This window comes from Panthera onca, chromosome B4 (genome assembly GCF_046562875.1).
Source record: "Panthera onca isolate mPanOnc1 chromosome B4, mPanOnc1 haplotype 2, whole genome shotgun sequence".
In the NCBI taxonomy this organism is placed as follows: domain Eukaryota; kingdom Metazoa; phylum Chordata; class Mammalia; order Carnivora; family Felidae; genus Panthera; species Panthera onca.
The window spans coordinates 70,367,701-70,380,865 of NC_138345.1; the positions used below are offsets into that span (position 1 = coordinate 70,367,701).

At 33.9% G+C, this 13,165-nt stretch overlaps 1 protein-coding gene across 3 annotated transcripts in view; it reads right to left on the minus strand.

Moving 5' to 3' along the window:
- Window positions 1–4,977: 4,977 nt before the first annotated feature.
- Window positions 4,978–13,165, minus strand: part of ADAMTS20 (ADAM metallopeptidase with thrombospondin type 1 motif 20) — a 178,731-nt gene continuing 170,543 nt past the window's right edge. For all 3 annotated transcript variants that reach the window (XM_060657892.3, XM_060657893.3, XM_060657890.3), the window contains 2 exons: window positions 8,967–9,071; window positions 4,978–6,578 (listed from right to left, as the gene is read on the minus strand). In XM_060657892.3, the coding sequence (XP_060513875.3) occupies window positions 6,489–6,578; window positions 8,967–9,071 (195 nt within the window). In that variant the 3' untranslated portion in view covers window positions 4,978–6,488. The remainder of the gene's footprint in view (window positions 6,579–8,966; window positions 9,072–13,165) is intronic.

Consider the following 13,165-nt stretch of genomic DNA (forward strand, 5'->3'; position numbering starts at 1 on the left):
CTAAAAAGTTTCTGCCACCACATGACATGATCTGTAAAACAGCAATGTTTCACAAGGTTGTTGTAAAAACTAAATTAGAGGGGTGCCTCGGTGGCTGAGTCAGTTAAGCATCTCATCTTGGTTTTGGCTCAGGTCACGATCTCATGGTTTCATGAGGTTAAGCCACACATTGGGCTCTGCCCTTGCAGTACAGAGGTTGTTTAGGATTCTCTCTTTCCCTCTCTCTCTCTGCTCCTCCCACACTCGTGTTGTCTCTGTCTCTCTCAAATAAATAAATAAACTTAAACAAACAAAAAAAAGACTAAATTAGGGGTGCCTGGGTGGCTCCGTTGGTTGAGCATCCAACTTCAGCTCAGGTCATGATCTCACAGTTTGTGAATTCGAGCCCCACGTCAGGCTCTGTGCTTACAGCTCAGAGCCTGGAGCCTGCTTCGGATTCTGTGTCTCCACCTTCTCTGCCCCTCCCATGCTCATGCTGTGTGTGTGTGTGTGTGTGTGTGTGTGTCAAAAATAAACATTAAAAAAAATTTTAAAAAGACTAATTTAGATAAGGATGTAAAATGTCTCTCAATATCTGGCACAAAATAGTAGTTAAATAAGTACTAATTTTTACTCAAATAAGCCTTGGAGAGCAGATAGGAGGAGTGGTCAAAGCCCTAATCATAGACAAAGTAGCAAATAATAACAGAGATAAGGAAGAGAATAAATGCAAAATTTTAAACAAAATAATCCAGAGAGAATAATCCAGGAAATTTTTATGGAGGAGGTCACACTGATACTTGAGAGAAAATCAAGCATTTGAGGTGTAGAATAATGTGAGATAATTTAAGATACAGAGTGGGATATGAGAGAAGAACCAGTTAAGCATGACATTCACTCCAATCATCATTCCTACCACTAGCAGATCCAAAATAAGTTGTGTGCTTTAAAGTCTGCTTAGAAATTAGGTGATGAAATTTTTGAATTTCCTAACTGTACTGTGGTTATGTTATAGACAATCTGTTTTCTTAACAAATACATACTTAAATATTATGGAGTAAAAATCAACCTACTCTCAATTTATTAAGATAAATAATACATGCATATGCATGTAAATAATGTGTGTGTTATTATGCACAAAAAATGTGTGCATATCTATATGCATACATAAAAAGAGAAAGGCAGACTGATGGAGGAAATGCGGCAAAATGTTAAAAATTAGTGAATCCAGCTAAAGGACATATGGTAACTATTTGTGCTATTCGTGTATGTTGTAAGTTTTAAATTGTGTCAACATTTATAGATGAAGTTTAAAACTAGGAAGGTGAATTAAAGACATTCAGATAAATGAAAGCTGAATTTGTGCCAGCAGAATCAAAATGTAAAAAATTATGGAGAATGTTCTTCAAGCTAAGGAGAAATTATAATAGAAACATCTATAAGAAAAGATCTATAGGAAAGAATAAAAAGCAGGAAATAATAAATATGTGGATATGTATAAGGAATAATTTTATATTATTTATTTTAAAAGACACTTGGCTAAAACAAAAATTTATATAAAATGTATTTTGGGTTTATAACATATGAGGTAGATTATGATAGGTTAAGGATATATCCTGGAATCCCTAAAGCAAACATTAAAAAAAGGGGGTGGGTAACATAAAAAGAGAAGTGATATTGGATACAAAAATAATTAATTCAAAAGAAGGTAGAGAAGGAGTAATAATAGAAGAAAGAATGTACAAAACAATAGAATACAAATAAGACGGTAGACTTAAATCCAACTATATTAACAGTTGCATGAAATATAAATGGTTTTATATTCTTCAAGGAAAAAATAGTCAAGCTGGATTTAAAAATAGAAGCACAGAACAATTACAAGCTATTTGCAAAAGACATTTGAAATATAAAGATATATTGTTTAAAAACAAAGGATGGCAAGATGTATCATGCAAATGCTATTTAAAAGAAAGCTGATGTAGTTATTTTACTACCCATGTAAACTTTAAGAGAAGGAGTATTACTAGAGATTATAGGAACATTTCATAACGATAAGAGTGTCAATTTATCAAAAAAGACATCACACTCATAAGCATATAAGTACCTAATAGCAGAGCTTCTAAATTCATGACAAAATATGGCAGAACTAAAGGGAGAAATAGACAAATCTACAATTATAGTTGGAGGATTTAACATTAATAATGGAATATCAATGTGAGCATATATTAATAGAATAATTAATCATTTTCAGTTAGAAAAATAATCGATAGTACGATTAGAAAAAATCTCAATCAATACCATATTGACACTACAGCTTTAAAAACTGTATCTCTCAGGGCACCTAGGTGGCTCAGTCAGTTAAGCTTCCAACTTCAGCTCAGGTCATGATATCACGGTTTGTGGGTTCGAGCCTCACGTCGGGCTCAGTGCTCACAGCTCAGAGCCTGGAGCCTGCTTCAGATTCTGAGTCTCCTTCTCCCTCTGCTCCTCCCCTGCTTGCACTCTGTCTCTCTTTTTCTCAAAAATAAATAAACATTAAAAAAATTTTTTTAATTGTATCTCTCAATAATTGATACTGCAATTAGAAAAAGAATAATAAAAATATAGGAAATATTTGAACACTACAATAAACTAATAACATTATTTACTTACATAAATCTACATAAAATTACTGCAGAATACACATTATTTTCAAGTGCACATGGAACATGTACCAAGATAGATCATACACTAGATTGTTAAACAGATCACAGGATTTCATGGAACTCTCCCTCTCCCTTGTCAAATGCTATTCAGAAGTTAAAAGGAAAAAAAAACACACCTCAGAATATGTAATTGTGCTTGGCAATTAGGAATTCATTTGTGATTTTAGTTAAAGCAGTATCAATAAAATATTGAGGGTTGGAAGCCATGTTACAACGGGCCAATGCTGGAGTGAAAGGTGGAGATGAAGAGACCATGAGGATAACAGTTTCTCTCTGGAAGTTTCTCTCAGGATATAAGAGGAAGAACAGTGAGTAGTAGCGGGTGAAGGGGGAGACACAAACATATTTTTGTTTTAAAATAGAGGGTATGTTGCTAAGTGAAATAAGTCAGACAGAGAAAGACAAATACCATATGATTTCACGCCTATGTGGAATCTAAGAAACAAAACAAAAAGAACAGACTCATAAATGCAAAGAACAAACTAGTGGTCCCCAGAGATGAGGGAGATTGGGGGGGGGGGGAGGGGTGGGCCAAATAGATGAAAAGGATTAAGAGGTAAAAACTTTCAGTTATAAAACAAATAAGCCACAGGGGGTGAAAAGTATAATGCAGGAAATATAATCAATAATACTATAATAACCTTGCATGGTAACTGGTGGTGACTGCACATATCATGGTGAGCACTGTGTCACGTTTGGAATTGTGTAAGTCAACTATACGTGTAAAATAAAACGTTGTAAGTCAACTATACTTCAATAAAAAATGATACAAAATAAAGTGGAGAGAATTGAACACTTTTTTTTTTTTTTTGGATGATGAGAAGGAGCCAGTGGAGAGAGAAAGGAAAAAGGAGGAGACAGAAAAATCTGTGGGAAGAGGTTCTGGAGAATTCACAGTGAGAAGAAATCAAGAGCAGAGGTTGGGTGACTGGCCTTCATCATGAGCAGGGAAACCATTGCTCTTTAAGGGGTGGGGGAAAATGAATAAAATACATGTAGAGAATGCTTCATCTTAAATGATAAGCAAGAACAGGAAATTATTATACAGTACATATTAATATTTGCAAGTAATTTAAGGTAGAATCAAAAGCAAGCTTTGTGATAAGAGATTCTCAAATGTTTTAAATCACATTCACATAAAACTCCTTTTTTCCCTCATGTATGTTTCTCTTTCTTTCTTTCTTTCTTTCTTTCTTTCTTTCTTTTCTCTTTCTTTCTTTCTTTCTTTCTTTCTTTCTTTCTTTCTTTCTTTCTTTCTGAATTGGGGAGTGGGTTGGGGGATATGAGAAGATGGGAAAGATGGGACAGAAGAGAGGCAAAGAACAAAAATAAGCAATTCTCAGAAAAAGAAATCTAATGGCAAAGTGTATGTAAAAGAACCCTCATCCAATCTAGTAATGAGATAAATATAAATATTCAAACAGTGAAATACTATGCTATATCCCAGCAGATTAGATTTAAAAAAATTCATTGGGGGCACCTGGGTGGCTCCCTTGGTTAAGTGTCGGACTTCGGCTCAGGTCATGATCTCATGGTTTGTGAGTTCGAGCCCCGCGAAGGGCTCTGTGCTGTCAGTTCAGAACCTGGATCCTGCTTCAGATTCTGTGTCTCCCTCTGTCTCTGCCCCTCCCCCACTCACACTGTGTCCCTGTCTCTCAAAACATGAATAAATGTTAAAGAAAATTTAAAAAAAATTCATTTGTCATTCCTCAGTGATACTCTAAATGGATACTCAATAGATACTCTAAATGGATACTCTAAATGGATACTCAAAATACAAACTCAATGGATACTCTAAAATTTTTACACCTGGCCAGTGGTAATTTAAATTGATATAACTGCTTTGGATAGTACTTTGACAATTTCCAGGAAGGCTGAAGATGGATGGGTAAAATGTATTCTTGTTTACAAGGACCTGCTCCCTCCCCCTGGGAGAGAATTCTAGGCCCTCACCCACTTGCCTGTGCCTGGCAATCTTGCCCCATGGGGAGAATATATTTCCCTGTCCCAGAGACTAGGATTTGGGTCCTACGATTTAATTTGGCCAATTGAATGTGAATAGACATGGATATCCCTTGTACAAACAGAAGCTTTTAAAGGCATTGTAAGTTTTTGTCACTTCCTGCCCATATTCCTTCTGCCACGAGAAGGGTATACACAGATAGGAGCCCTTTCCATCCCAACTGCAACAATTAAAATAAAAATTCTTGGAATTTCTGGAGTGGTTTTAGGGTTATAGACTTTTGGTGGAGGACTCATTTTTTTGCATGTAAGGAAAACGAAAACAAAATGCTAATGTATCACACAGATATGTTTATTATTTAAATGTTTGTAAGATTTTAATTATGAATGAAAACATTTCTAGAAAATGTTACACATTTTGTATTAATGATTGTAACTGGTTTAAGGCACATAGTGCAAAATACTTCATTTCTGATACAGAGATCCCTAAATGTTTATCTAACCACACTGGCATAAATAGCCTTAGTACCTTATATGGTACAATATATGTTTGGGAAAAAAGTGTTTGGGGAAAAAATAAATAATAATAAATGTTTTGGGGGAAAAAAAACTTTGTGGGTAAAACTAGTACACTAACTATTTCCTGGCAAAAATCTATTAGTAGATTCATTTTTTGGTTTACAGAGAAGTTGCGATAGGAAAATACTATTTGTCTATGATTCTTTTAAAATCACATTATTATATAGTACACAAATTATTCACCTGAAAAAAATCTCTAAATACCTGAGAATTTACCCATGAACAGTTAATTTTTGTATACTATCTTTTATGTTTTGGCTTTGAGAACCTCAGATATAAAATAACTTGAACATCTCTAATAAAAATTTTGCATATGTAAACATAATTTTGTTTACTAAAATGGGATTTCCAAAATTTCAATTGTTCTCATTTCTCTATTTGATTAATAAAGTATAGTATATAGTTTTTGAGAAACTAGATCTTTCAGAGTAAACATATACATATATAAGAGTTATTGAGACAGAATATAAACATCATAAAAACAACATATTGCTTTTGTATGTACAATCAAATTAGAGGTAGGTGTTTTAAGTAAAATTCTACTATATCATATCTTCTGTGTTATACCCACAAATTTTCATATTTGTATTTAACCCAAGCATACATTTTTAATATAAAAGTATACTGCATTTCCAGGATAATTTTTTTTATTTGTAGCACCATAACCCACAATTAAAAATTAAAGGAAATATAAAACAAGGTATCTAAGCTGTATCAGTAGAAAGTATAATGGCTATGTACTTTTTGATGTGACTATGGATTTGCTATTCACCTGACAGATTTAATAATGTTTATAGTTGTTTTAAATAAATTCATTTTCCTAATTTTTACTTGCTCCATTTTAAACAAGTAGAATAAACATTTCATTGTACAATTCAGTACTGAGTAGAGATTTGTATGTGCGATTATAGGTATAATATAACTGTAATCCATTCCAAGCTGTTTGTTAACAGCAACATTACCTTGGTATAATTCATTCAAATATCTGTATACTCTACCATAAATTATTGTGTCCTTTTAAAAAGATCCCGATTAGAATCATATATATGTTAAGCTTATTTTGAAGGCTTTGGAAAAATTAAGCAGTGATTTGATTCCCTGATGAGCACCCTGGAAAAAAAAAAAAGAAAGAAAGAAAAGGAAAAGAAAAGGCACAGACATTTTGGATGTGGAAATCTCAGGAAGGGAAGAGTAAAGAAACGAGCACCGGTTATTCGCAGATATTCCAGAGAATATCTCCTCATACTTCCCATTTCTGAATGTTCATATTACTTGAATTGGGAGACCAGTAGTCATGTGAGGAATACACTTTCCACAGAACCCTCCACATCTCCCGTAGACTTTGGTTCCATCCTGAAAATAGGAAGAGGCAGAAATATAGGATAACCATACATGAGCTGGTATCTGTGCACACAGGCAGAAAGAGCAAATGCTTTGAATCATGGGGCTGAAATCATTTAGCCGAAGTTTCCTATAACAATTACATTTGAGGTCAAAGATCATACCGTTTCAGGCTTAGTTGAAATTTGTGGTCATGGGAACTGGATAATCTGAGATTCATATTAGCTACTTGATTATAATCCACACTAAAATTTAGACAATTCATCTCAAACTACATATTTTTTATCGAGGTGTCTATTTGCTTCAGCAAGCTTGTTAAAAACTCTCCCAATTTGCTGTCTGATATTTACATGATTTTACATAAGCTTCTCATAGGCTAAATAAAAAATATATTATACGAATTTGACCTTAACTGACAAGTTGTATTCTCCCCCATTAACCTTAAACATCTCACAGAAGTATTACAAACACAGTTTGAAGAAAAGTATGGAAGGGGAGAAGGTGATAAAATGGATAAAACCGGACTGAAAGCAGTAATTATAATTAGAAAAGGACTAAGAAGGGAGATTCTTCTCTTTTTTCTTTTTTTTTCTGCCTATTTTAAGAAAAGCGAACGATTCACTGAGAAACAGGTAGACAGAGGCTGGTGAAAGGGGTGTGATGCATGCTCTCTCTAGACTGCTTTCCATCTTTGACCAAAAGCCAAAAGACTGAAGACATTTTAATAGGATGAGGCAAAAAATAGTTTGAGCTCCTATATGAGTATCTGGAGAAAATAAGGTTTTTTGTCTGTTTTGTTTTGTTTTTCATGTTAAAAGGGAGGGCAGAGAAGGAAACTTTGAGTTCCTAGAACATTTGGGGGTAAAGAATGTTTTGAGATCAGGGGTTTTTAAGTTGTCTTTTCTTTCAGAAGCTTTTTAACTGTCAAGAATGTAAGTAAGCAGAGAAGAAGGGAATGGCGGTAAAAATTCCCATTCATATACATACATTCTTATCCCCAGATTGTTTAAGTAAAAAGCTAATCTGGATAAAATGTCCTGGCAAGTAAAAAGAGGTTTGCATTTCATGCGTAAGTGTGGGTTCCACCCATCTCAGCTTCACACCAGGCCTCAGGTTTCAGGAAATGCTTTCATATGCAACATTTTTGATCAAGGTCGAAATTCTCAGTCGATTAAATAATTAAGCTTTACAATGGAACTTCAAAAGAAGCAAAAGGAATGACTGTACTAAATAGTCACACCTACTGGTGGTCTCTTTACAATACCAAAAAGATATCTAAAAGCTGGATAAATAAGGTGAAATATTTCATTGAGCTCTTTGCACTGAGACCTGCTCAGAATATACTTCAAGTAATTCATTTATTCCCATACTTTCTACCAAACGGGATTAGACCTAAATATGCCAAATCAAAATTTAAAAATAGCCATTTGTTCTAAAAGCCTACTTCTGACCCAAATGGCAGAAATGATAAAAATTTAAATTCTTTAGGTGTTCATTAAAACTCAGTTGCATAGTCTTCAGAAATAGAATGTCTTAGTGTCTATGAATATTAGAAAATTGAGTTTCACTTACAAATAATATTGATACAAGTAGGAGTATAACAAAAGTAACTTCTATCAAAAGAAAGAAAAACCCTAAAATCGAATGGGCAGGGGCTGTCGATGGTGCTGACTTATGAGTAACACAGGTGAAAACACTTACAGATCCTGATTTACTGTAGATAGAGTCCTGCTATCTGAGACATGGTAACCGTAAGTAACAGGAACCATCTCATAAAGGGTATGTGCCAGGGCAGTGTATGAGCAAATTAAATGTGTTCACATGTAATACGTGTGCTACAGTAAAAGCCAAGTACGATGTTATCTAGATAAAGGCAGAGGAAAATATGCATACACCCATAAAAATAGTCCTAATTCTTAGAGAAACTATAAAGAACAGATGTTAAACGACAAATGGCTTTAACACCACCCCCATCACTGAATCAAAGCACTGAGGTAAATAAACCAAAAATATACTCCTCACTTTGAAATATTAAAACTACCACATCTTTAATATTAAAGTATAGCTAACAGCACTACCTCTTTTTGAAGTACTGGCATATCAAGTCAGCAGCCCCAAACAAGCCAGATAAAATCTCTATGCCCTGGCATTTGATATTTCAGGTTCAAGGATCTGTAGCCTACACATGGATTTATATGCACGTAAAAACACATGTACATTAATAACAATGAACCCAGTTTCATTATTTCATAGATTAATATTATGCCCCATTATATGTAACATGCCTCATATATGCAATAACTCATTAGTCATTAACTTTATAACTCTAAAGTAGAGGTCCTTTAATTCCACTTCACAGCACAGTATTTCAGACAGGCATTTTGGTCCAGCAGGACTTACTTGTGATCTGTGGATGATGACAGAGGCATAACTCCCCTGAGCAAGCCACTTTGCTGTGTTGGATATCCTCATCCCAGTTCCTGCCAAGTTAATGCTGAACTGTCCCTAGATTGTAAACAAAACAAAATAGGTGGAATTAATAAAATATTTAAGAATGCTCCTGGAGGCACCTGGGTGTCTCAGTTGGTTAGACATTGGACTCTTGCTTTCAGTTCAGGTCATAATCTCACAGTTCTGAGTTCGAGCCTGGCAACAGGCTCCGTGCTGACAGTGGAGCCTGCTTAGGATTTTCTCTCTCTCCCTCTCTTTCTCTATCTCTGTCTCAAAACAATAAATAGACATTTGATAATATTATTAAAAGAAAAAAAGAATGCTCGGGACACCTGGGTGGCTCAGTCGGTTAAGCATCTGACTTTGGCTCGGGTAATGATCTCGCAGTCCAAGTCTGTGAGTTCGAGCCCCTTGTCGGGCTCTGGGCTGACAGCTCACTTGGAGACTGGAGCCTGCTTCAGATTCTGTGTCTCCCTCTCTCTCTGCCCCTCCTCCGCTTGCATTCTGTCTGTCTCTCTCTCTTAAAAATAAATAAACATTAAAAAAAAACTTAAAAAAAAAGAATGCTCTTGGATAAAAACACCTCCATTTGAATTACATAAGAAACACTTCAAATTATTTTTCAAGGGTCTTTCTTTAAAAAATAAAATAATATTGATATAATCTTACTCTAAAGGAAGTGAACCAGCTAAAGCTTTTTAAACATTGATTACAAACAAATCTCAATATGAGACATCTGAATCAATACCATATAATGTTATTTGTGCAAAAGTAATTCTGTCCAACCCTAGGACTCCACGGCTTGACAGCTAGAGCTCGTGTCCCTGTAGCAATCGGCAAGTCCTAAGAGATGGGGTGTTCACAGGGACAAATGCCAGACTTTCACATTTCTCCAATTTCTTTTTTTTTTTAATTTTTTAATGTTTATTTATTTTTGAGAGAGAGAGAGAGCATGAGCGGGAAAGGGGCAGAGAGAGAGAGAGACACAGAATCCGAAGTAGGATCCAGGCTCCTAGCTGTCAGCATAGAGCCCTACACAGGGCTCAAACCACAATCCACGAGATCATGACCTGAGCCGAAGTCGGACGCTTATCCAACTGAGTCACCCAGGTACACCTCTTCAATTTCTATTCTTGACCTCTTCTTACTAACTTCTCTGATGAATTACACCTGTTTAATGTATTTTCTGGACTCTCCTGTTAATGTGCCTTACTCTGTTGCCATAAAAATATTACTTCTCAACCCCCTAAACAAAACTAGTCAGTGTAATATTATTGTCCCAGCTATTACATCCCTTTTTAAAGTGCCCTGAAGTGTATGATGCCACAGGATTTACACACATGGTCTGTGAGCCCCCTAGTGGCATTATGATCTAATTCTTTTCAAGACACAAGAACCATTTTCATGTCAAAATATTTCAGACTATCTTTGCTAAATATTAAACCTCAAATACCTGTTAATTGAGAAAATGTGTGACAAAACTGGATAAAATTTGGGCACATTTATGTCTTGCAGTACACAATTACACATTGAAAAGTAGAATTAATTAATGCTAATTAAGCTTATTGCCAATGTTCCATGTACACATAGATTCAGAGTGACCTTCTTAGATCACATCACTATATCCCATAGCCTAAGATGCATGAATCTTGAGCAAGACTGTGATAAAATATTAGGAGTTACATTATGTGATTGAAAATATTATCTTGTCATGAAGGCAAAGATGAAATAGATTTCAAATATATTTATAATGTGAATTATTACTATTGCTAAAACAATTATATATCAATTTAGTTTATTGCTAAGAAGTCTAAGCTATTTCTTAATTAAAATCAAAATAGAAATTCAAATACATTTATGATATAATTTTGATATATACAGAATTTCCCTGTAAGAGAAATAATGTTTAGATAAATTCCAAAGAAAATATATTACATATATCATTTGGTTATAAATTTAGAATATGACTATATGTTTCATTCCTGTATTCTCAGAGCCCAGAATATGGCTTAGTGTTTTTGAATGGATGAATTAAGTGCAACATTATAAATATTAAATTTTAGCATTACATACACATGAATACACAAATACACATATAAACTTTTCATATGCCATGATAATGAATGACATTAATACTAGACACATTGGTATTTTATATTGGCAAATACTAGACACATTTGGTATTTTATATTAGTAAATAACTAATTCTTAGTCAACCTGCTACAAGTTTTGCATTGAATATCTCCATCTCACATTAACTCATAAGTAGGCCGCTGACCAACAAAACTCCTTAAAAATAGACGTATATTCTGTGATGCAGGTTTCCTGTGACAAGCCACTTACTGAGTGCCCCAGCAGGCCATTCGGTGTTTTCACAGCCTAACATTCTACACTTTCCTTAATTCTTTACCCTCCTGCTCAAGGTTGCTTGGAAGCATTCAAATGTATATACACTGGAAATGAAAGGAAAAAAAATGACTGACTACTGACAGACTTAGGTGGTCATTGACACAATCAGTTGGTCTAGAAATATCTATTGCTCCATTTCTCCAGACTAATTTTCATGAGCTTTATTTATGTCCTTAGTTGATAAAAACTTCCAGTTTTAAGATAAATTTTGGGAATATAATGGGCAGCATGGTAATTCCAGTTAACAACACTGTACTGTGTATTTGAAAGTTGCTAAGGGAGTAGATCTTAAAAGTTCTCATTCAAAGAAAAAAATTTGGTAACTATGTGAGGTGATAGATGTTAATTAAACTTACCATGGTGATCATTTTGCAATATATACATAACCAAATCATTATCTTGCACACCTTACACTAATGCAATATTCTATGACAATTATATTTTACTAAACAGGGGGGAAAATAAAATAGCATATGTATAGAAATAAATGTAATGCATTGTAGAGAATTACAGGTATATAAAAAAAGGTACTGGTACATTCCTATGGGACTTCAGAAGGAATAAATGATTGGATAAATTAATTATATTAGTTTCATATTTTTATTTAAGAGTAAAATGTATACCTCCTTAAACCTAACCCTTAACTTAAAAAATTAGTTCAAAGTAGCTGCTAAAAATTTGTGTTTTAAAAGTAGTATGAGGTTTACCTCCTCTTCTACTCTCAACCTTTTTTAGAAGAGGCGGCCATAAGATGTAAAATTCTAATAGCAAAGTCACAAGTGGAAGGTGATTCAAATATCCAATAATTCAACAAATTGGAATGTCTTGAGTAATTAATTGACTGCATCAAAGGAAAAAGTAGTTGTGGATATAAGAGAAGAGCTATAGAGGTAGACATAAGTTTTAATGTTCTACTTCTTTTATTGACTGGTTGGTTCATGTGGTCTTATTACATCATTATAGTTTGATAATTCTAAAATGTGTTGTACATATTTTATCATGAAGGGATCTATAATCTGAGGCAACCGCAATAAAAATTCCATGAAGAATTTTTGTAGCTCTAGAGAACTGATTCTAAAATTTATATGAAAAGACAAATTAAAATAGTTAAATTAATTTTTAAAAAGAATAAACTTGAAGAACCCACACTACCTTATTTTAACACTTATTATAAAGCTATCATAACCAAGACACTGCTGTGTTGGAGAGATAGGTAGATCAATGGAACAGAATAAAGTTCAGAAATAGACCCACAAGTGGACCAAAAATAGGTCCACTTGATTTTTAACAAAGGTGTTAAGGTAATTAAGTAGAGAAAATATTGTCTTTTCAACAAATGGTGTTTGGACAAGTGGATGTCTACATGCAAAATCCATTAGATTTTACACAATATTAATTCAAAATCAACCACAGGTCTAAGGGTAAAACTATAAAACTATACAAATTTTTGAAGGAAACATGGGAGAAAATCTTTGTCACTTGGAGTTAGTCAAGGAGTTCTTCAATATGAAACTAAATGCACAACCCATATAGCATAAAAGTAATAAATTTGATTTCATTAAAATTTAAAAATTTTGCTGTGTGAAAGACACTTGAAAGAAAAGCTATGGCTCAGATCAGGAAAAAATATTTGCAAATATATTATGTAACAAGAGACTTGTATCCAGAATATGTAAAGAACTCTCAAAATTAAACAGTAGGAAATGAACAATCCAATTTTTAAAATGGGTAGAAGTCTT